The sequence below is a fragment of the Myodes glareolus genome, chromosome 27, assembly GCF_982192425.1.
Source record: "Myodes glareolus chromosome 27, mMyoGla1.1, whole genome shotgun sequence".
NCBI classification, from domain to species: Eukaryota; Metazoa; Chordata; class Mammalia; order Rodentia; family Cricetidae; genus Myodes; species Myodes glareolus.
Genome location: NC_142052.1, coordinates 32,137,208 through 32,161,903, shown reverse-complemented (window position 1 = coordinate 32,161,903; position 24,696 = coordinate 32,137,208). Strand labels below are relative to the sequence as shown.

The 24,696-nt window shown below is 42.9% G+C and overlaps 1 protein-coding gene across 2 annotated transcripts; it reads left to right on the top strand.

Annotated features, from left to right (window-relative positions):
• The first annotated feature begins 419 nt into the window (after positions 1-419).
• Positions 420-24,696, top strand: LOC125414245 (zinc finger protein 431-like). 2 transcript variants are annotated; one of them, XM_085684089.2, is made up of 4 exons: positions 420-522; positions 12,603-12,726; positions 12,923-12,983; positions 17,320-24,696. In XM_085684089.2, the coding sequence occupies exons 1-4, from the start codon at positions 520-522 to the stop codon at positions 17,354-17,356; spliced, it is 225 nt and encodes a 74-aa protein (XP_085540215.2). In that variant the 5' UTR covers positions 420-519; the 3' UTR covers positions 17,357-24,696. The 2 variants fall into 2 exon arrangements, with proteins under 2 accessions (XP_085540215.2, XP_085540214.2); XM_085684088.2 differs by lacking the exon at positions 17,320-24,696 and adding an exon at positions 14,134-17,302.

The window sequence follows — 24,696 nt, the reverse complement described above, 5'->3', positions numbered from 1 at the left end:
CTGACCTCAGCATGAAGCCACAGAACAAACACCTCCTTCTGTGACCTCAAAATTGTCTTTAGCTGTTAATATTCTGGGCATTCTTTCCCCTTTGGGACAGGGAAGCTGTGCACTCACCTAGCACAGCACAGTGCACTGTACAAGCTAGCTGGTCACGTTGTGTCCTGGAGGAAAAAGGGAAAGTTCCTATGGAGTGCAAGATTATGACAGTGTCTTCTTTTTGGAGTCAGGGAAAGTGATATTGAAATGCATACCTTGGTCAATCTAGAAAAGATGTTTAACTGAGGTGGAAGGAATGACCAGAAACCTCTGTGCTGTGTCTTTAAGCACACTACAGCCCTGTGGGAGGTGTTCTTGTCACTCAAGCCGCACTAGCCAATCAGGTTCTCCAGGTGACCTGCCAGTCAGAAGCAGTGCAGGGCTTCCCCGTTCAGTCTTCATTGGTTTCGTGCGCTTCTGTGAAGTTGCTGCTGCGGGGAGATGGCGAACTGAGAGCTTTGGCGAGCTGAGAATCACAACATGGTGAGCCGGGGGGGGGGGGGGGGGGGGGGGGGGGGGGGGGGGGGCGGGGGCGGGGGGGAGCGGGGGGGGGGGGGATGCTGTCTCCAGATGGGGAGGAGCAGAGAATGAGGTGCGGGAGACAGCATGTTGTGTCCTCCCGGGATCTGTGTGGGAAGTTGCTGCCAGATTCCCTGTGTTGTGAAGTCCCGTGTGGTCCTGTAAATTCCTAAATCTAGGGACAGAACTCTGAATAACTTTGTGCTTTGGGCTTAATCGACTTAGAGAATTGGGAGCAGGGTGCTTGTGTACAAACATCTTTCTTGTCAATTTCAATATGACAAACTCGGAGAAGCCTAGTTTCTCCAGTAACTTCTCAATATTGAGCACTTTGCCTTTAACCTTTACATACAATCTCCATTTATATTTAACTATGTGGACGTTATCAAGGCATCTCACCTGTTGGGTAGCACTGCACTTCTAAGCTGCAACGTGGAAGAGTTGAATTGCTGATATAAAGGATTTGTCAATGCCTTGGAAATAGTTCAGTCTCACAAAGTAGAATTTAGCTGAGGGAGGACTGCCTCTAAAGCCCTCAGAAAATAAATGTGTTTTAATCAGGGCTGTGAGAGATTAGGATGCTAGGGTACACATTGTTCAACTGGATTGTCCAGATACTTGGCTCCAATCCGTGACAAAGAAGCCACCACCGATTTAAACCAGGCACCAGGCACATCCCTGAAAGACTCTAAATGCATTTCTGAGGCCTCTCAGCTCTAAAGACATTTTCTGAAGCCTCTTAGCATTTGGAAAGGCAACAGTTGCCCACACACATCCTGACTGCTCATCCTCCTGTGTCCTTGTGAAGAATCTTCAAACATAGCTCCATTCTGGAATTGAGGCAAAGAAAACCCACAGATGTTGACTCAGGTCCTGATGTATTGGTTTAGTCACTGGAACAAGGTCAGGATGGCTCACAGATGCTCCCCTTTATCTGACCCGATCAGGCAGCTATTCTCCTGTCCTGGAGACCAATCACTGTTAGGAACCCTTTAAATAAACCAATCCAATAAGTTGGAAAACAACCTTCAGATTCCCCCCTTGTGTCTATGGCTTTTTGCTTTAAAAGATGGGCTGTAACAGCTATCGGGGGTCCTTCATATCCTGAACCTGAAGGGCCCTGTCATGACAGAATAAAAATCCTCTTGCTTTTGCATCAATTGTGGCTGTGTGAGTGGTGTCTGCAGCAACTCCTCCCTGATGTTCGGACTTTTAGTCCAACATTTTAGTGCATTGGCCGGGAAGTGAGTTGCTTCCAGATCCATTCCAGATCCAGTTGGAGGTAAGAGCGGTTCATACTGTCTTTGTCTGTCTGTCTGCTTTGTTTCTGTGATTATTGTAGTTTGCGTTCGTTGGTATTCTGAGAAATTGTACCTACATAGGGCCAGTATCTGAAGGGACTAAGAGTGACCAGGTCACTCCTCTAGTTCCCAGGAGGCACGACTTTTTGTCGCTCACTTCCATCTGAATCTGTAGTGCTGAGCAGCTTCTGATTTTGAGTTTGGTTTTCTGATTTTGAGTTTGGTTTTGGCTTTTCATGTCTTTGTTTTCATGTAGTGTCTTTGTTTTTGTATATCTGTTTGTACTCGAGTCTAAATCTGGTACCATGGTTGAGCAAGTGACCACTCATTTGACCCTGACTTTAGATCATTGGAAGGAGGTTAAAGATAGAGCTCGTAATCAGTCTTTGGAAATACGAAAGAAACGCTGGCAAGTGTTCTGCTCCTTGGAATGGTTCATTTTTAAAGTGGACTGGCCACAGGGTGGAACATTCAATCTAGACACTGTTTTGCAGGTTAAAGAAAAAGTCTTCCAGCCTGACCCTTATGGCCAACCAGACCAGGTTCCCTATATTGTCACCTGGGAGAGCTTGTCCAGAGAACCCACATACTCTGGATCAAACCATTTTGTCACAGAACACAGTGCAGGCACCACGGCTGGCTTCCCACTGACTTTGATAATGGCCGTCTGCCCCTCCCCCGCCTCTCTCACACCCAGTCCGACTGCCTGTTCTTTGACCCTCCTTCTGGGGAGTGCTCCCCGGCCAGGGTCGATGTGCGGGGGCGGAGGGGGGTGCAAGGCGCCCCGGTTCCGCGGGCATCCTGCACCCCACGGGCAGGCCCCGGCTGTTCACGCCTTGCCGGGACTGCGCTGCTGAACCGCCCTGCTCGCTGTTGGGACTGCCGGCCCCACCGCCTCTGCGGTCAGCATGGGCGAAAAGGCAGGCCAGGGGAAGGCTCGCCACGGGCTCCAACTATGTTGCCCCGTGAGGAGCCTCCGCTGTGGGCACCGGCAAGTGGACGCTCGAACTCCTAGCATCATCGCCCGAGCCCAGGGCGCATAACTCTCCCCTCAGTGCCGGGTCCTGGGGCGGCACTGAGCCTCCGCTGCGTCCCACAGGGGAGTTCACTAATGGGAGAGCCATCTTAGGTGTATTAAAACCAAACAAAGGCTTTGGCTCCCAAATAAGCCCAGCTGATGGCTCATCACTCCTCTTGGGCTGTGTAATCCTGCCCACCTCTGCTCACAGCTAGTTCTCCCTGCTACAGCAGATAGAGACTGGGGCTGGACATGAGAGGGGAATGCTTGCCCCCCTGAAGTCCCAGTGCTGAATGTGACGTCCTCCCTTGCTCCAGCAGGGCTCCGTTCTGACCTGGAGTCCACCAGCACTGTGCAGGAGGACTGGGGGGAGGAGGGCTGCCTTAGTCCAGGGTGCTCCCTCCCCCTATAGCCAATGCCAAGGTCTTCCCAGCTCCTATTGGCAGGAATGTCTTCAAGGGCCTTCCTCTTCCACTCTGCCCACTGCCTATGTGAAAAAGCTAGCATTTCCAGGTGCCACCTCAGCCAGGCCTGGTGCCCCCCAATCCTTGGGCTTAGTATGAGGGCTCAAGAGGAGCCTCCATGGCAAAGGATGTGGCATTCCCGAGGAACCGAGTTGAGGCTTCCAGGTGGCCAACCAATCCTGACCTGACAAGTTCCCTAGAATGGATTCCTCATGGGGCCTCTGATGGTTTACTAGCTTTCCTCCCAGCCCATTGTGTGGGCTTGGACTTATGGTAGCATGTAGGCACCAGTCAAGTCAGCCATTGACCATCCCCTCCCCAGTCTCTTTTTGGGGGTCTTTGGGAATGTGCTAGCTAGGATGCTGGGGGTACTGAGGTGGGGTTATGGGAAGCTTGTGGCAGCGCATCTAGGAGCTCACTGTGGATGGCTGAGGCTAGAGCCAGGTCCTGGGGTGGGGGATCTCCAGTGGGGTTCCCAGCGGGGGCTTCTTTCCAAAGAGAAGGCTTGTTTTCCCTGGTAACTAAGGTGCTAGGGACTGAATGGCAACCCCCCTTCTACAGGTGCCATGTGAAGCCTCGTGCCAAAGATCTGTGGCCCTTGCCCAGGGGAGGTAGCCAGTGCTAGCGCCAGGGTCACGGAACTAAGGCCTCCCGTGGAGGCACACATGCCAGGGGGTCAAAGTTGGTGCTAATTCCTCCCCAACAGGACCCAGTAAGCCTGGGAACCTGCAGTAGGCTGTTTTTCTGGGGTCAGATACCCTATTAGAAAGCAAACGCCCCATAAAGAGCCTGGACCTCTTCATTTTGGCCACAGGGCTAGGTATGGCAACAGATAGAGAGATTACAAAAAAGTATCCCTGTCGGGCTGGAGAGATGACTCAGAGGTTAAGAGCATTGCCTTCTCTTCCAAAGGTCCTGAGTTCAATTCCCAGCAACCACATGGTGGCTCACAACCATCTGTAATGAGGTCTGGTGCCCTCTTCTGGCCTGCAGGCATATACACAGACAGAATATTGTATACATAATAAATAAATATTTTTTTAAGAAAGAGTATCCCTGTGACTTTTGGTAAACGGCGAATGTGGATTCAGGAGCAACAGGTTGTAGGGCAGGCGAACATCAGAAGGGCCTCCCAGCCCTGATAGCATCTCTCTTCTGGGGATGCTCTGTTCCAGTCATCACGTGCTGTGTCCAGGGTAAAGCTTCTGGTTTAAAAATTGAGGGGAGTTAAGCTGAGTCACTTTGAAAGAATGTGCTTATAGAAAAACTGCAGGTTGGTTCCTATATTTCTTACTATGCAGTGTGTCCCCCCAAAAAATGAATTCCCACCTCTGTTTAGATGGGTACAGGATTACACTGTCTTCAAGAAATATTGCAGTAGGAGCCCTGGCCCTGAGCCAGGGCCATGTGAACAGCTCATCTGAGCTTCTAAACCGGCCCATGTTTAGATCTGAATTTGACACTTGACTGCTCGCAATGCTTGTGATGAGGTGGGGGCCCCGAGTTGCCCCACATGGCAAAAATCAGGTGAAGCCTCTCACCCCACTACAACGGCAAAGGTGGTATTGCTAAATGATGAGGCCGAGTTAAAATGGCCCTTTTGACTCTTTATAATGTTTATGGCTATTTAAAAACATGATGATCCTCATTTATTATTGATATAAAAGAGGTACATTTTGGGTTGTTTTCAGATTCTGTCTATGATAAAATAATTCTGCTATGTACATAGTTAAGCACATATCCTTATGGTATGACTAAACATCTTTCATAAATAGGCCCAAAAGGGATATTGCTGAATTTTAAGGTAATTTGTTACCTAATTCTAAAAATTCATCACTAATGTTCAAGGTAGCTTTATCAGTTTGTATTTTTACCAAAAATGGAGGATTTTTATCCCACATTCTCTTAAGCGTAAATTGTCAAACAATATTTTTAAACTTGGTCATTTTTACAGGGATAAGACAAAATCTCAGAGTTGTTTGATTTGCATTTCCCCGATGATTAAGGGTATTACATTGAAGCAAATTTTAAATATCTTTCAGTCATTTTAAGTTTATGTGTTGAGAGTTTACAGTTCAGGTCTGTAACATAATTTTATTTGATTATTTGTTCTTATGAGGACTAAATTCCTAAGTTCCTTATATGTTTTTAAAATAATTGATAAAGATACCTTCCTATTCTACAGGCTGATATTATGTTCTGTTGATTATATCTTTTGCTATACAAAAAGCTTCTCAGTTCTGGAGATCTTATTTATTGATTGTTTCTCTCAGTGTCTATGCCATTGAGGCTGTGTTTGAAAATGTATTTAAACCTTTTTTCTTCTATGAGATTCAGTATTGTTGGTTTTATGTTAAGGTCTTTGATTCGTTTGGATTTCAGTTTTGTGCATATTTATATATGGGTCTGTTTTCATTCTTCTACATGATGATGTTTAGCTAAAAGGAGAAACTGACAGTCAAGATGCTGGTCTCGTGGCAGAACTCAGAGGGGCTGCAAAGCACCCCACTAATTCAGCCAATGTAAGAGAGGTTCTCCAGGGACCAGTAAGAATCTGTGTTTCTTAAATGTTTAATGGAGGTTTATAGGCATTTTACCCAACCTCTGAAGGTCAGCAGGCTGCGGTAGCCATGGCCTTCATAGAACAATCAGCATCAGATATAAGGAGAAAGTTACAGCAGGTAGATAAGTTGCAAGATTATACAGAATTTGGGGAGAAAATGTTAAATGAGAGAAGGGGAAAGTGAAGCAAAAGAGAGAGAGAGGCGGGAGGCAGAGGAAAGAGAAAACCGGAAGATTGTAGACAAGAAAGAAATATTTAACTAGGAAAAAGAAAGGCAGGACTCAGACAGATAGGGAGCCTGGGCAACAGAAGATCAAAGACAGATGAAGACGGACAGAGGCAGCCCTTGGACAAAGGCCAATGTGCTTATTGCAAGAAAAAGGACATTAGATACCTCTATAGATTTTCGAAGGGACACAAGAACTGAGTACTTTGTGCTAAAACAACCATTGAAAAAAAATTAAAGAATACAAACTGGACATCTTATGAACTAGAAATTTGGGAAAAGGACAAATAAAGGACTCTGTTCCTCCCTGGTCACCCCTGAATGTATGATCAAAGGCTTTTGTTGACCAAATGAGGGACTTTCGCTTTCCCTGCTGTTCTCAGTTCTTCAGGAGATGCAGGCTGCTTGTCTGCCTCCGCCTCCACCAGGCCCTCCTTGCTGAGGATGACCACCTCCCCCTGCCATCACTGCTGGAGAAATCCTTGCCTCCTAGCAACTACCTTGGTGCCATGCTTTCCCTAAAGCCCGGCATGAGCCCTGGCTGCTCACCCTGCAGTCTCACTCTCCTCACCCATGTCAGACTGTGATAGAGCACTCACAATGCCACCACAGTCCCTGCTCCTGTGCTCTGCTCACATCGATGGACTATAGATCCTCAGAAAGGACAGGCAGCTAGCAGAATGGCAGGCTGAGCTGTGCCAGACAGAGCCAGAAATGATGGTGAAGTTTGCCTGGGGCACAAGGCTGGGGGTCCAAGCCGAGCAGGTATACAAGACTGAAGGTAAGTGGAAGGCTGAGGCAGCAATGGTGGATGGGAAGCAAATAATCTGGGCCAGTAGCCTCCCTGAAGGGACATCAGCCTGCCCAGGAAGCTGAACTTGTGGCTTTGTGCCACAGACCGGCTCAGGGGAGCCACTCAGACCGTGGGGGAACAGGACGAAGGCTCAGGAGATTTCAGGATACGGAGGAGGAAATGACAGACAGACCACTCTCAATGTGTTTGAGGCATGCTGCTGTGATTTTACTTTTTCAGTGCGAGGCTTTTATATTTTTACAAACAATGAACTTGGCAAAGGCATACATCATCAGATCACAAAATAGAAAAGAACAGCATAAAACAGTTTTACAAAGAGAATCTTTGAAGATGCTTTGGCATGGGTACAAGGACTTTTGCTCTCTCATATTTTGTAAAATAAACTCTTTTTTCTTGCCTTCAGAGAAACCATTGCCCTTGAGCAAGACTATCTTTATCAGCTTGCACCAGGTGGCTGGCTGGTTTGAGCTAAGTGACCTTGTGTGCCTGGGTGGGAAAGAAGAAGGCTATTATCTTCCTGGGAAAACTTTCTGCTAGGAAATATCTAAGACATGATCTCAAACTTGTCTGAAACTCATCTTATACCATTAATCTCAACTCCCTTCCCTTCCCGACTCTCAGGGTCAGATGTTGTAATTAGCCTAGGTTTACTCTGGCCATAAGGAAGGCTGCATAGCCCTCCTATTAAACTGCACATATTTCTCAGGCAAATATTTAGTGTTGCTGCAGCTGTTTTCCTACAGAAGGCTTCTAAGGTTTTTCCTGGTAAAATTAACTCTTTTTGTTCCACATCATCAAGGAATTGTCCTAATGATGACCCTGCCAATTCCCAGAACTGGCTACTTCTTTTAAGGCTTTAATGAATAATGGGGCAGAGCTCAAAAATGTCCTCAGCAGTCTTGTTTGTATCCGCAACTGCCTGGAATAGTCTGATCTGTTAGCAATATGCAAGGATCACAAAGAATACAAAGACAAGGAAAAAGACACACATATGGCTCCAAGTTGAGTCAGTGCAAATGGTGACTCAGGTGGCATTACACCACAACTGATTGCCAAGAGACCACCTGGAACACAGCTCTGAGAAGCACAGATCCCAATCCTCTGGCAACACCTGCCCGTCCAGTCAGCATTTCTGCTACACTGGCATGACAGCCGTGGATGTAGCAGCTTTGATACAAGCTCTACGATGGCAGAGGGAATGTCTAAACTGACAGCAGGTATGCTTTTGCCACCACCCATATACACATATACATGGAACAATATACAGACAAAGAGGACTGTTGACATCTGTGGAAATTTTGAGCCTCTTCAAGGCCACACATTTACCAAAAAAGATAGCCATCATACATTGACTAGGACTGAGACAGCCCATGTAATGGCTAAGAAGATCATAAAAGAAATCTTCCCAAAGTTTGGGATGCTCAAGGTAATCAGGTCTGATAATGGACCTGCCTTTGTTGCCCAGGTAAGTCAGGGACTGACCACCCAACTGGGGATCAATTGAAAATTGCATTGTGCTTACCGACCCCAGTGCTCAGGTCAGGTAGAAAGGATAAATAGAACCCTAGAAGAGACCCTGACAAAATTGACCCTGAAGAACAGCAAAAATGACTGGACAGACCTCCCTCCCTCTGTCCTGTTCTGGGTTCAAAACACTCCTGGGCAATTTAAACTCATTCCTCACAAGATCCTATGTGAGGGCTGCCACCGCTTACTAAGGTGGATGAGGTACATAATCCTGATGCTGTTCTTCCCAGACAGTTATCTGTCCACCTAAAGGCCTTCCCGATTGTCCAAGCCCAGGTGTGGAAGCCTCTGGCTGCTGCCTACCAGCCTGGACACCCAGAGATTTCACATCCGTTGGTGATTCCATATATGTCCGGAGACATCAGTCCTAGAGCCTTAAACCTCCCTGGAAGGGACCCTATGCCATGCTCCTTATGACACCCACTGCTCTCAAAGTAGATGACATTGCAGCCTGGATCCACTCATCTCATGTGAAGCAAGCACCTCCACAGGACGACTCCAGATAAAAGCTTCAGCACACACAAAGCTAAACAAAAGACTCTTGAAACAAATAATAATGCCAAACGAACTCTCCAGGACTTTTATCCTGCATGTAGACATTGTGACTGATATATTTGTTGGGGGTGGGTAAGCAAACTCGACAAGGTGGGGGAGCCTAACCCCCTCTTGCAGGGGCCCTAAGCACCACACCAAGCCCTAAGGCCCCATCGTTTCCCGGCTCCCTCCCTTAAAACCCCTACAAAATTCTGTTGGCTTTGTTTGGTACCAGGGCCTCCTTATTATACGGGGATAGCCTCCTCTAGAAATTTCAGCAATATTACCTCTCATGCTCCCTGTAATAGGGGACACCAGAAAAAGCAGACCCTGACAGAAGTATCTGAAAAGAGACTATGTCTAAAAACCCCAGCCAGACAATATCAACACCTATGTAACCAGATTCTTTCCAGTCCCAGGACTGCAGAAAATAGGTACCCAGAGCCCTCTACTGACCTATGATAGGCTTGCAACACCGGCCCCTTACTCATTTTGCTACTCCTCTTAACTTTTGGACCTTCCATTTTCCACTCACTCCTGATGTTCATTCGTGATTGACTCAGTATTACCCAAGCTTTAGTACTGACCCACTAATATCAGGCTCTCAAGAGAGACCTCAGAGAATCCCAAGATTGGGATTCGGCAAAAGAAGAGGAGGGAATGAAAGACTCTGAATGCATTTCTGAGGCCTCTCAGCTCTAAAGACATTTTCTGAAGCTTCTTACCATTTGGAAATGGGACAGTCGCCCACACACACACATGCTGGACTGCTCATCCTCCTGTATCCTTGTGAAGAATCTTCAAACATAACTCCATTCTGGGAATTGAGGCAAAGACAACCCACAGATGTTGACTCAGTTCCTGATGTATTGATTCAGTCACTGGGAAAAGGTTAGGATGGCTCACAGATGCTCCCCTTTATCTGACCCGATCGGACAGCTATTCTCCTGCCCTGGGATAGACCAATCACTGCTAGTAACCCTTTGAATAAACCAATCCAGTAAGTTGGAAAACAACCTTCAGGTTCCCCCCTTGTGTCTATGGCTTTTCGCTTTAAAAGATGGGCTGTAACAGCTATTGGGGGTCTTTCATATCCTGAACCTGAAGGGCCCTGTCATGACAGAATAAAAATCCTCTTGCTTTTACATCAATTCTGGTTATGTGAGTGATGTCTGGAGCAACTCCTCCCTGATGTTTGGACTTCTAGTCCAACAATCCCCATATCAAAGAACAATCTCTATCAAGCCTTTCAAGGAGGCATTACAGGTTGGAACCCTAAGTGTGTGATGTGATTTCTCAATGGAAAGATATATTAATTCTAGAACAGCTGTATTTACATCCTGTTAGAAAAACTGTTTCTGAGACAAATTCTCTCATGTTGACTTAGGTGGCCTTGCTCTGTTGCTGTCCAGGGCAATGACCTTGCTGTCCTGAACATTACACTTTAAAAATTCCTTTTAAAAATGCCTGTAAAACCTCACAGTTTTAAAAGTATGCATTTGAGTCATGTAGTTGACTATGCAATGCAGTTGCAGGGAAATGATTTGCATATGGAACATTCCTTCTGTCTTCAGACCACAGTAGGTAAAATAGTTTATTGAAGCTGGTGGAGACACAGTGCAGAAAGGGAGAGGTTGGACTGAGGGCAAGAGCTTTCCTCCTTCAACAGTAGTTGAGATTAGCTATGTGGAATCAGGTAGTCAATTGTAGATGCTCTATGTATGTCCTCATTGACCACTGTTTGCAGTCCACAGACCATGGCAATCAAGAATCTGGGAAAGGGCCTGACCTTATCTTGAGACCTAATTGCTATATTTACAGTAATTCATCTAAAATAGAAGATCTGGGTAAAATGTTGTGCCCCATACTTAACAGAACTTTTCTGCATTAAGACATTGATCTTTAGAGAAAATACATGAGAAATCTTTAATGTGCTCTAATACAAATTCCTAGTCTCTGGAGTACATGACCATAAAGTCTATTTCAAGTTTTCAAAATAATTTTTGAGATTACAACTACATCATATTTACATTCTCCTTGCTGCCTCCAAGCCTTAATATGCCTGGATTGTTTTCTAATTCATGGTCTGTTTTTCTTTAACAACAGTTACAAAGTAACCACAGTTACTTTATGAATGTGACCTGTGTTTTTCTGCAGGATTTTCCATCTCTGAGGCAATGGGATGGCTGCACTGGAAAGTGAATGTGTAATGGAATGTGCACACAAAGGACCCTGTGCTTTAGATGAGGAACAGCATGTGCTCTAGGAGAGTGGAATAATGTGTACTAAATACAAACCTTCTAAACTGGGGCCCTGTCTGCTGGGCTGGGAAGGCAGACATGGAAGACCTGTGCTGTCTGAGTCATTTGATCTCTGATCCTCCTGTAGAGGAGCTGCTAATATTGTGAGGCCCAGCTGGGTGGCCCTAGCCAGTGACGGATTCTGGGAAGGGTTAGCAATCAAGAGTACTAGTGGCAGACAGTTTGTGAGTTCTTTTCACGAGTCTCTTCTGTCTCTGCTGTAGAGAGTGGTAAGGAAGACTATAAGCTATCCTGTAATGAGTGGAAGGTGTTCAGAGCAGGTCTGTTGAACTGTCATTTCCACTGTGACTTGGATGGACCATGATCCAGACTGTAGTTATGTTGGTCCATGTGGTTCATGTTGGCAGTGGCCCTTGTTTTCTGAGCCTCCTTGTGTATGGATTTAGTGGGGAAGGGGAGATTATTTTTTTAAATCACTATGACTATTTTCTGTGTCTGCCTGGATATGCACCATATGGATACCTGGTCATCAGAGTAATCAAAGGATCTCAAAAATCCTGACCATGGAAAAATGGAAAGTTGTGATTCCCATGTAACTACTGGCAAATGTGTCTACCTACATTTAAGATCCATTAAGACTGTATTACTCTGCCCTCTCTCCAGCTCTATGTTGATTATTTATGACCAACACTTATATTTCAATTGTTTTCATCTGTCCACTTATAACTGTTTTATACAGGAAGTTCTTTTTCTACAAAATGTTATTGGTATTACAGTTTATATTAGGGTACTTCAGGGGTCTGGAAGATGAATACAGAAATGGAGTGAAAACAACTCTTTGTAGGAACTTCAATAAAAGCCTTTTAGTTTTTCTGTCCCATTGTTTGTAACATTGAGGTTTACAATGGAGAGAGGGTCTTCCGCCTCTCTTGGACCCAATTGCATAGACTTGACTGGCATTCAACTCAGAGACAAATATACCCACCTCTATTTTTCTGAGTGTTGTTGTTAAAGGCACAATACATCAATACACCCAGTTTGTCCATCTTTTTATAGTCAGTAATTTTTCATACAAATTTTCTCATGCATATGATGTACTGTTGACTTTTTTCTCCCTGTTAATAGACATTGCTCTTTAAAGGTGAAATTCCATTCAAAGTATAGAGAAATGATAGAATTGTCTCTTTTTTTAAATGTTCTTCTAAAGTGACTGTCTATGTCTTGAAATAAGAGTAATGAACACCAGAATAATACAACTATACTTCCAAAGAAGTATGCATTTCCAATGTTGTCACTGTCATGCTTACATTTACACATGTGTGGTATATTTTTGAAGGCAGTGACCTATGATGATGTATATATCAAATTCACTCAGGAAGAGTGGGATTTGCTGAATCCTTCCCAGAAGAAGTTCTATGAAGATGTGATGCTGGAGACCTTCAGAAACCTAACTACTATAGGTAAAAATTAATTTCCTTCATGTTTCAAAATAAGGACGACTTTTTCTTGGTTTATGATTTTGTTCTGTAATTTGATTTAGGAAGAAAAAATGAGGTGAACAATGCAGTCATAATTCTTAGGTGCACTTAAGATAATAAGCTAATTGTTGCACAATGTTAAATAATATCACTTACATATTCTGGTACTTTATTTTAGGATACATTTGGGAAGACTGTAACATTGAAGAACATAGTCAATATTCTAGAAGATATGCAAGGTAATTTTCTTGTGCAAATTCATAACAATGTGTCTCTGATGAGTTTGTGATGTGCCCTGGAACTTTTAAGCAAAAGCAACAGTGTGAATAAGCACAGCTTTAAATGCATTGATGGTTATTCAATTCTCATAAATCTATATACCTCAATTTCATGTATGTGAATTACATTTTCAAGGCTTTCATTTAAGAAAAAGTCAAGGAAGCAATGACTAAACAGATATCACCATTTGAGTCATAGCACCATGAGAGCTATGTAGTAGATCTGCCAGTCCATTTGTTTCTTGCTACTCATGACAAAAAAAAATACACATTTCAGTGATGATGAGTGTAGCTACAAACTTTCTACTAAATCAATAGCCCGTGGTAAGCCTTGTATTACTCATATACTTTTTGTGACTGTGCTAATTTTAGTGAAAGCAGCTGTTAGAGTCAAGGGTCAAGGGGCAGTTGTTGTGGAGAAACCTTAATATCTATACCATGGGTCTGTGAAGAACAGAAAGTCAAACTGTGAGGATTCAATGTGGAAATCTTCCACTATTCTTCCTTTCCTATGTATATTATATGTTATTCTTGACACAAGCATATGAGCATGGGGATATGGAAAGCTTTATCATATCTCGCCTATAGAACAATTAGAAGATAAACTGTTTTTCCCATGTAGAGTATACTCATTGGATTTAATCCAAGTATACATGTAATTGATTTTCTACCATCATTGTTAATACATAAACCAACTCATATTACAAAAAACCCATGAGTTCTAGGTCTGTGCAAATACTTCTGTGTTTCTTAGTTCACTAGGAAATGTATAATGATTCACAATATAGTAAAATTTATGAATGCAGAAAAGTTGGTAAAGCACTCAGTGTATGCAGTTCTCTTAAAAAATGTGAAAAATATCATAGAAAAAATATAGGTATAGATGATAAAAGGTAAACCATGACACAAAGGAATTTATCACAAATATTTTTCCAGATGCAAAATGACCCCTAATGAAAGAACAAAACATGATTTCAAGCAAAGTCATAAAACCTTAATATTTGATTCCTTTTTACAACTGGAAAGAATATGAAATTAATTTATACAGATATGAAGTTTAACAGTGCATTAAATGTGGTAAAGCTTTTACATGTGCCAATTATCCTTGCAGGATTGAAAGAAATCAAACTGGAGAGAAGTTCTCAGTATATTCTCACTGTGCTAAATACTTGTCTTATAACACTCATCTTTTAAGGAATGAAAAAACACATACTGGAGAAAAATGCTCTGAAATTAAGCAATGTGGTAAAATCTTTGCTCATCACAGTCACCTTCAAATGCATAAAAGAACACATACTGGAGAGAAATCATATGAATATAATCTGCATGGGAAGGCCTTTGCTGATCACAGTCATCTTCAAAAGAATAAAAGAACACATATTAGAGAGAAACTGGATGAATGTAATCAGTATGGTAAAGCCTTTGCTCAACACAGTGTTCTTCAAACACATAAAAGACCACAAACTGAAGAAAAACCCTTTGAATGTAATCAGTGTGGTAAAGCCTTTACATGTCATGGTCATCTTCAATTGCATAAAAGAACACATATTGGAGAGAAACTATATGAATGTAATCAGTGTGGTAAAGCCTTTGCTTATCACAGTGTTCTTCAAAGTCATAAAAGAACACACACCGGAGAGAAGCCCTATGAATGTAATGAGTGTGGTAAGGCCTTTGCACGTCACAATCTTCTTCAATTGCATAAAAGAATGCATACTGGAGAGAAACCCTATAAATGTATTCAGTGTGGTAAAGCCTTTGCTGATCACAGTGTTCTTCAAAATCATAAAAGAACACATACTGGAGAGAAGCCCTATGAATGTAATCAGTGTGATAAGGCCTTTGCCCGTCACAGTCTTCTTCAATTGCATAAAAGAACACATACTGGAGAGAAACCCTATGAATGTAATCAGTGTGGTAAAGCCTTTGCTTATCACAGTGTTCTTCAAAGTCATAAAAGAACACACACTGGAGAGAAGCCCTATGAATGTAATCAGTGTGGTAAGACCTTTGCTCAAAACCGTGGTTTTCAAAATCATAAAAGAACTCATACTGGAGAAAAACCCTATAAATGTAATCAGTGTGGTAAGGCCTTTGCACGTAAGGATCATCTTCAAATGCATAAAAGAACACATACTGGTGAGAAGCCCTATGAATGTAATCAGTGTGGTAAGGCCTTTGCACGTCACAATCTTCTTCAATTGCATAAAAGAATGCATACTGGAGAGAAACCCTATGAATGTAATCAGTGTGGTAAGGCCTTTGCATATCAAAATAATCTTCACAGTCATAAAAGAACACATACCGGAGAGAAACCATATGAATGTAATCAGTGTGGTAAGGCCTTTGCACGTCACAATCTTCTTCAATTGCATAAAAGAATGCATACTGGAGAGAAACCCTATGAATGTAATCAGTGTGGTAAGGCCTTTGCATATCAAAATAATCTTCACAGTCATAAAAGAACACATACCGGAGAGAAACCATATGAATGTAATCAGTGTGGTAAGGCCTTTGCTCAAAACTGTAATTTTCAAAATCATAAAAGAACACATACTGGAAAGAAACCTTATGAATGTAATCAGTGTGGTATGGCGTTTGCACGTAAGGATCATCTTCAAAAGCATAAAAGAACACATACTGGAGAGAAACCCTATGAATGTAATCAGTGTGGTAAGTCCTTTGCATATCAAATGAATCTTCATGTTCATAAAAGAATGCATACTGGAGAGAAACCCTACGAATGTAATCAGTGTGGTAAGGCCTTTGCTCAACACAGTCATCTTCAAAAGCATAAAAGAACACATACTGTGGAGAAACCATATGAATTTAATCAGAGTGTTAAGGCCTTTGCTAGAGACAGTGTTCTTTAATTGTATAAAAGAACACATACTGAAGAGAAACCCTATGAATGTAATCGGTGTGGTAAATCCTTCTTCACAATCATCTCCAAATACATAAAATAAATCATCCTGTAGGGTAACTTTGAATTTAATGTGTGTATTTTTCAAAAACATGAAGAAAATTATACTGTAGTGAAATTCTATAAATGAATTCAGTGTCATAATGTCTTGTGCTTCATATACTAGTAAGACTTTTTGTGTGTAATCAATCTGATAAAGCTTGTGTGTGCATGGTACCATAATCTTTTGGACTTGAGGAAAAAACTGAGGGTTTATTGTAAACTATTCTTTAAAATCTGAAGCCACTTACATTCAGTTAACTACTGTATTGTATAGAAAAAAATTGTTAGTGTCAACAATCTGTTCAAGCATCATGATACCTCTTTTTATTTTAGTTTGAAGCAACAATCTAATGGACAAACCCTTTATGAAGTGTTATAAGTTGGAGAAAGGGTATTCAAAGAAACATACATTGGTCCTGAAACCAGAGCCAATGGAAAGTGCTTTGTCTCTGAATCTGAAATAGGTAAAGAAATAACATCTCCCTGAAAACAGCCAAAACATTAAAAAGGACCAGTGAAAGACACACACTTTGGCTCTCCAACCAGAACCATAAAAACAAACTCTACCCTTGTCCAATTGAGCACAAAGCAACCAATTTCTTGGCATAAAATCAAGCCCATCTCTGAGTTTTTCAGGATCAGGGTTTGAATCCAGCAAATTCTCACCATCAGTATCTCTTTTGATGCAGTCTGGTCCTAAGAAGTCCTATGCTCATTCAGTATGCAGCTGCCCCTTTCCACACTGGCAGAGATATTCATACTCATGTTTTCTTCCCTCTCAAATAAATCTCCTGATTCAAGAGTTATGCTTGTTAAGTTGGGAGCTTAGGCTCCAGGCCCTATCTAACGCCCTGACCCTGAGATTTAGCACTCTGGACTCCAAATCCCAGCAGGCTAGGTCCTGACCCCCTCCCCGGGGTGGGAGGAGGTCAGGACCACTCCCAAGACTATTTAAGTGATCTCCCGAAAAAGGAACATGTGATCTCATTTTATTCTTCCTGGTGGTCACATTTATGTGGCCCCTCGGTGCCACCCGAGAGCACAGAACTTCCATTAAACCTGGTTATCTCTTAATTTGGCTTGTTTTGATTTGGCTTGATTGGAAATTTGCGTCAATGGAGAGCTCGCATTAGGAAAATATTCTTAACATCTTGGAGGTTCCACGCAGCAGGCCACATGTTGAAAGCCTCCCTAGTCTACAATTCAAGTTCTCCATGCCACACTTAATCCGGCTTCTGGGCTACGATGGCTGCATCTTGGTGAGTCCCTTTTCTTGTGTATGCTATAGGGTTTGGGGGGGGGACCCATTTGTACTTTTTTTATCATTTTCAGATTCCTGTTGAAGTCGCAGCACACGCCAGGGGTTTGATTCCCAGTGGCAGTCAGACCAGCAAGACCGGGCTTGAGGTGAAAATCTGTTTGTTTTGGGGTACCAGAAATTCAATTTCCACGGCCCCATTTGGACCTAAGAGCCATTTTGGTGGACGCTCTGGAGTGGACTTAGGTCACGTGGTTAGGCATAGACTTTAAAATGGGCACTTACTGTTCAAAGTCAGATCCGCTGTTGCCCCTGTAATACCTCTTACAAAAATTCTTTTTAAATTGAGCCTGTCTAATACAATCTGTCCCAAATGGCTAATTTCCCTATGTACTAAGTCTTGACCTTACCACTTTCTGAGACCTAATTTTTTGTCACCGTAAGGACAAATGGACAGAGCTTACATATGTCTATAGGTTTTGGGTGCTGTGCTCTCGCTTTAGTAGCCAGTGTCTCACAGCACCATGCTGCCAGAGGCACTGGCCCCTCCCCCACTTCCTCAAGCCTATACTACTCAACCCCTCCTGCAGAGCATCATTCTTTCCCCACCCCATTTCGGAGGTTCAATGTCAAATTCTACCTTCCCCACCTTCCCCTTCCCCCTCCCCCTCCTACCTCATCACTGTGCTCCTGCCCCGCCCCTGCACTGGAATAGCCCCTCCCCGCTCCCTTTTCTCTTCCAAATCTCTCTCAGATAGAAAAGCAAGCAGTTAGGTTCCTTTTCTACTAATCCTTCTGCTTACCCATTTTTGTCTCAGAATACCAGATATTAGGAATGAGTTAAGAAAGGTTGAGGAAGAAACATCACCTTTCATGATAGCCACAAATAGCATAAAGTATCTTGGGGTAACACTAACCAAGGAAGCGAAAGATCTATTTGACAAGAACTTTAAGGTTTTCAAGAAAGAAGTTGAGGGGCTGGAGAGGTGGCTTAGTGGATAAGAGCATTGCCTGCTCTTCCAAAGGTCCTGAGTTCAATTCCCAGCAACCACATGGTGGCTCACAACCATCTGTAATGAGGTCTGGTGCCCTCTTCTGGCTTGCAGGCATACATGGAGACAGACTATTATATACATAATAAATAAATGTTAAAAAAAAAAAGAAAGAAGTTGATGAGGAAACCAGAAAATGGAAGAATCTCCCATGCTCTGGGATTGGTAGGATCAACATAGTAAAAATGGCAATTCCACCAATGGCAATCTATAGATTCAATGCAATCCCCATCAAAATCCCAACAAAATTCTTCACAGACCTTGAGAGAACAATAATCAACTTTATATGGAAAAACAAAAAACCCAGGATAGCCAAAACAATCCTATACAATAAAAGTACTTCCGGAGGCATTACCATCCCTGACATCAAACTTTATTACAGAGCTACAGTAATGAAAACAGCTTGGTATTGGCATAAAAATAGAGATATTGATCAATGGAATTGATTCAAAGACCGGATATTAATCCACAAACTTATGAACATCTGATTTTTGACAAAGGAGCTAAAACTATGCAATGGAAGAAAGAAAGCATCTTTAACAAATCGTGCTGGCATAACTGGATGCCAGCCTGTAGAAAAATAAAAATAGATCCATATCTATCACCATGCACAAAACTCAAATGGATTAAAGACTTCAATATAAATCTGACCAAACTGAACCTGATAGAAGAAAACGTAGAAAGTAGTCTGCAACACATGGGCACTGGAAACCACTTCCTACGTATAACCTCAGTAGCACAGACAATAAGAGCAACAATGAATAAATGGGACTTCCTGAAACTAAGAAGCTTCTGTAAAGCAAAGGATGCTATCATTAAGACAAAAAGGCAACCTACTGAATAGGAGAATATCTTCACCAACCCCTCATCAGACAAAGGCATGAGCTCCAAAATATATAAAGAACTCAAGAAACTAGACATTAAAATTTTAAATAACCCCATGAAAAAATGGGGTATTGAACTGAACAGAGAATTCTCAACAAAAGAAGTTCAAGTGGCCAAAAGATACTTAAGGTCATGTTCAACTTCCTTAGCGATCAGGGAAATGCAAATCAAAACAACTTTGAGATACCATCTTACCCCTGTCAGAATGGCTAAAAGCAAAAACACCAATAATGACCTATGCTGAAGAGGATGTGGAGTAAGGGGAACACTCATCCATTGCTGGTGGGAATGCAAACTTATGCAACCACTTTGGAAATCAGTGTGGTGGTTTCTCAGGAACCTGGGAGTCAACCTACCTCAGTATCCAGCAATTCCACTCTTGGGAATATAGCCAAGAGATGCCCAATTATACAAAAGCATTTGTTCAACTTTGTTCATAGCAGCACTATTTGTAATAGCCAGAACCTGGAAACAACCTAGGTGCCCCTTAATGGAAGAATGGATAAAGAAAGTGTGGCACATATACACATTAGAATTCTACTCAGTGGTAAAAAACAATGACATCTTGAATTTTGCATGCAAATGGATGGAAAAAGAAAACACTATACTGTGTGAGATATTCCAGACTCAGAAAAGATGAATATGGTATGTATTCACTCATTAGTGAATTTTAGCCATTAACAAAGGACATTGAGCCTATAGTTAGTGATCCTAGAGAAGCTAAATAATAAGGTGACCCCCCCCAAAATATGTAGATCTTCCTGGGAATTGGAAGCAGACAAGATCGCCAGGCAAAAGTTGGGAGCATGGGGGTGGGAGTTGAGTGGAGGGAAGGGGAGAGGCAGAGATAGAATGGAGAAGGGGAGGATTGGGGAGAGCTTGGGGGAGTGGGATGGTTGAGATGGAGGAAGGGCAGATATGCGAGCAGGGAAAAAGATACCTTAATTAAGGTAGCCATTTTAGGGTTGACAAGACACTTGGCTCTAGAGGGGTTCCCAGGTATCCATGGGGATTTTCCCCAGCTAGATCCTTGGACAATAGAGGAGAGGGTGCCTGAACTGGCTTTATCCCATAACTACACTGATGAGTATCTTGAATATCACCATAGAACCTTTATCAGGCAATGGATGGAGATAGAGACAGAGACCCACATTGGAGCACTGTTCTGAGCTCCCAAGGTCCAGATGAAGAGCAGAAGGAGGGAAAAGATGAGCAAGGAAGTCAGGACCACGAGGAGTTCATCCACCCACTGAGATGGCATGTCTGATCTAATGGGAGCTCACCAAGGCCTGCTGGACTGGGACTGAGTGAGCATGTGATCAAACTGAACTCTCTGATTGTGACTGACATTGAGGGCTAACTGAGAAGCCAATGAAAATAGCACTGGGATTTGATTCTAATGCATATACTGGCTTTTTGCACACCTTCCTAGACATGCATGGAGGGGGGAGGGCTTTGGTCTTCCCACAGGGCAGGCAGGATACCATGCCTTCTCTTAGGACTAGAAGGAAAGGGGGTAGGGGGAGTAGGGGAAGTGGGAGGAAAATGGGTGGAGGTGGATATTTTGAATGGTATTATTTATAAAGCAATATAGAAAAAGAGGACCATGAATGAAAATTGGCCCAATCACACCAGCACCAATGGTGAGAAAAGGAAGCATGAAACCATTGGGGCAAAGCTTGTAGAAGACAACAAGTGTTAGCAATGGCTTTCAAACCAGAATCAACTTGTAATATGTGTGCCACTCTGTGCATATGAAATAATATATTTCTCATACAACAGTGTATATGTCTAAAGGTAAAAGTATAACCTTTGAAAACTAATAAGAATTTTACTTTAAGAAACCTGTTAAGTAAAAAAAGAAAGGTTGAGGATAGTCCCAAACTCCTATACGGGAAGTGGTGAAAATGACCTTCAAAGTTTTTAATGCCTGAGAAAAATAAGCTAAGTCTTCCCGACAGACAAAGCTACAACAATCTACAGGCCCAGGCCTTAGCAGCTGCCCTAAGGTCACAGGAAAGGGGTCAAGGGAAACCAGTTACAAGGCTCTATCCTGGTAAACCTCAGCCTAAGTCAGCCTCACAGGGAAACTGTTTCAAGTGTGGCCTAAATGGTCACGTGGCACAATATTGCACTACGCCTCCTCTGAGGTTATGCCTTATCTGCCAGCAACCTGGACACTGGAAATCACAATGACCCCATGCAGGCTTGTCTTCTATGCCAAGCCACAGAGGTCTGGCCTCATCACCATTGGCAGGTGGAACTGTGCCAGCCTTCAAACGTCTCTCAGCCTTGCAGAGGATTGATGCTGCCCAGACTTGATTTATCCCATAACCCTGTTCAAGTCAAAGGTAAAGCTGCAAGTGGCGGGTAAGACCATTACTTTAATTCTCACTTAGGCCTTAAGTTTCCCTCACCAATTGCAGCTATGGGGGTAGATGGGACCCATTCCTCCCCAATCAAAACTTTGCCACCACCCTGTATTCTTGCAGGACAATTTTTCTCTCATTCTTTCTCCGTGATACCTGTTTGCCCAGCACCTTTACTAAGTGGAGAAATCCTAAGCCACTTCCCCAAAGCTTTGTTCCGCTTCTAGGAGCCCCTTTTAATCCCACCCATCTCCGAGATTCTGTTTTACAGATTCACTTCTCCTGCCAGACGTGTGCCCAGGACAACCCACAAGGGGCTCTCCACATACATCAGTCTCTGCACCAGCTTCACGAACACCAACTGGGTGAAGATCGGCAGGTTAATTTCACCCATATGCCTACTCATAAAAAAACTCCATTATCTCTTAACACTTGTGGACACTTTTTCAGAATGGATAGAAGTGTTTCTGGTTTCCAGAGAAACAGCAGATATGGTGGCTCAGGTACTTCTGGACCACATCATTCTTCAGTTTGTTGTCCCACAAACCATCCAGACGAACAATGAACTCATCAAACAACAACTAACCAAGCTCTCCATTGAACTCAGGTTATCTTGGCTCTTCCTTCTCCCCATTGCCCTGACTTGCCCCAGGACCACCTCATGTTCCCCTATGGGCCTGAGCCCTTTGGAGCTGCTTTATGGCAGGCCCCTTCTCCTTAACCATCACCTCCCAGTCCAAACTCCTCCACTGGCTGGGTACCTACTCTTCCTCTCCCTTTTAAGGTTCCTTCTCCATTCACATGCTGACAGTTGTCTCTCTACCACCACCTCAATGGACCCTAATGCCCCTAAACCTGCCCTACTCTCCTCAGGGGACAGAGAACTTCTCAAACAGTTAATTCCTAGGTCTCTCGAACCTCATTTGACAGGACCTCACATGATAATTCTCAGCACCCCCTCGGCTACCAAACTCTGGGACACCCATGCTGGTACCATTTCTCCAGGCTCAAGCAGGTGCCTACTCAAGACACTTCGTCTGTCCAGCCTCCGGTTTTCTAGGATGTCGCAATGAAGATCCTACCTGCTCTTCACTCTGGCACACTCATCTTTAGTGATAACAATTTATTTCCTAGATGCTTGCCTTCTCATCTCCCTCAAGGAACAGATACCTGCCTTTTGCCTTTCTATCCATACCTCTCACTGAACGTGGACACCTACCTCTCCCCTATTCCACATCGCTCTGTGACTGCAGGAAGTAGCCAGATTTGAGTCTACGCCCTTTTTTCCAAAGAGAGCCTAAATGTCTGTCATAATTTCCACTCCAATTTTCTGTCACTCCTATATGCAAAGAGTCTAGAATGTTAAATTGGGAGCTTAAGCCCCAGCCCCTTGCATCCATCCTAGGGGCCTGACTCTTAGAGTTAGCACTCTGGACTCCAAATCCCAGCAGGCCAGGTCCTGACCCCTCCCCGGGGTGGGAGGAGGTCAGGACCACTCCCAAGAGTATTTAAGTGATCTCCCAAAAGAGGAACATGTGGTCTCCTTTTTTCCCTCTCTGTGGTCTCATTTGCACAGCTTCCCATTTCCCCCTGGGGGCCACCCAAAAGTTCAAAACTCCCATGAAACCTGGATATTTCTTAATTTGGCTTGTTTTGATTTGGCTTGATTAGAAATTTGTGTCAGCGGAGAGCTCACATTAGGAAAATATTCCTAACATTGTGAATACCTTCTTTCACTGGAATAGTTGAGAAATTCCTGGAGTTGAGGCAAGATACAATTGATACCTCTGTTTGGAAACAGCCCCAGAAGAGCACAGAAGCAGTGGCCATAACTTACCTAATATTCCTTTAGGGGAGTGGAGGAGATCAGCACCAGATATTTCTACTGGGAAGCTTTCTTAGAAAAATTAATTTCTCTTACTTCAGCTCTAACTTTGGTTTTTCTTTACATGAACCAATTCACTGTGCAAGTAAGCTGTAAGACGCCTCTCAGCTCCTCTTTTACAGGAATAAATGATTACAGGAGAAAAGTGTTCATGAGTGAAAAATCGTTGGTCTTAAAAGTTGTTTTATCTGTAATTATATGATGTATGTGTGTTTCTCTGTGTGTATTTGAATGTGCATTCTGTGTCCACAGAAAGTTAATACCTTGGATCTTGCAGAAGAAATTACAGGAAGCTTTCAGACATCTGACCTTAGTCCTGTGAATGAGCATTTTTTACTCACCTAGCCATGACTCTAGTGCCTTAAATATTTTAAGTGTATTTATATCACTTTGAAGTCTGGAAATAGGAACAAACTCAAAAAAAAGAAAGTTCTATTCATGAAAACAATTGGTTAATATCTTTGGACATCATAGTTTTGTTCAGCTATAAGTAAAATTATTTTTTATTGTAGCCTTGAAGGAAGTAAATTACATGCCATGTTCACTTAAGACTGGTGGAAATCATTGGTTTCTATTTTGAAATATTTGAGGTAGGGGGCTGGAGAGATGGCTCAGTGGTTAAGAGCACTGACTGCTCTTGCAGAGGACCCGGGTTCAATTCCCAGCACCCACATGGCAGCTCACAACTGTCTGAAGATCCAGTTGCAGGGGATCTGACACCTTCACACCAATGCGCATAAAATAAAGTTAAATAAGCCATAAAAATATTAAAAAAATATTTGAGGTAGGTACTAAAGTGTGCTATAATGTGGCAAATTCATTTAGTGAATTTTATTTTGTAGTCCTTATAGTCCATCTCTGGATTTGGTCGTCTTCTAGTGTGCCTTTACCAAGTGATAGGTATTTTTCTGCTGTAATGTATAGAATGGTATACCAATCACACGTGTGTCCCATTGATTATTGAAATGTCAGGCCATGTGGGAACATACTTTTCAAGTAAATGTGGTGGGTTGTTGTTTCTGGTTTTGATTTTTATCTTTTTACCAGTTCTGTTGAGATTTTGTTGTTTGTTATTCATCCTAGCTTGGATGTCAGTGAAGATTCAGGGGTAAGTTTGAACTCATGATGCTCATGTGTCTGCCTGCTGAATACAAGTCCAAGGGTAGATGATGGACTCCAAATATGTGTGGGTTTTTTCCAACAGAATTTCACAATATTTATGTTAAATGACTGAAAAAATAAATTATAAGAAACATTAAA

Bases quoted from the DNA above. Each gene is read 5' to 3' on its own strand.
- LOC125414245 (XM_085684088.2), top strand. The intron at 12,727-12,922 runs GTAAAAATTAAT...ACTTTATTTTAG, and splicing joins CAGAAACCTAACTACTATAG to GATACATTTGGGAAGACTGT. The intron at 12,984-14,133 runs GTAATTTTCTTG...TTATCCTTGCAG, and splicing joins TATTCTAGAAGATATGCAAG to GATTGAAAGAAATCAAACTG.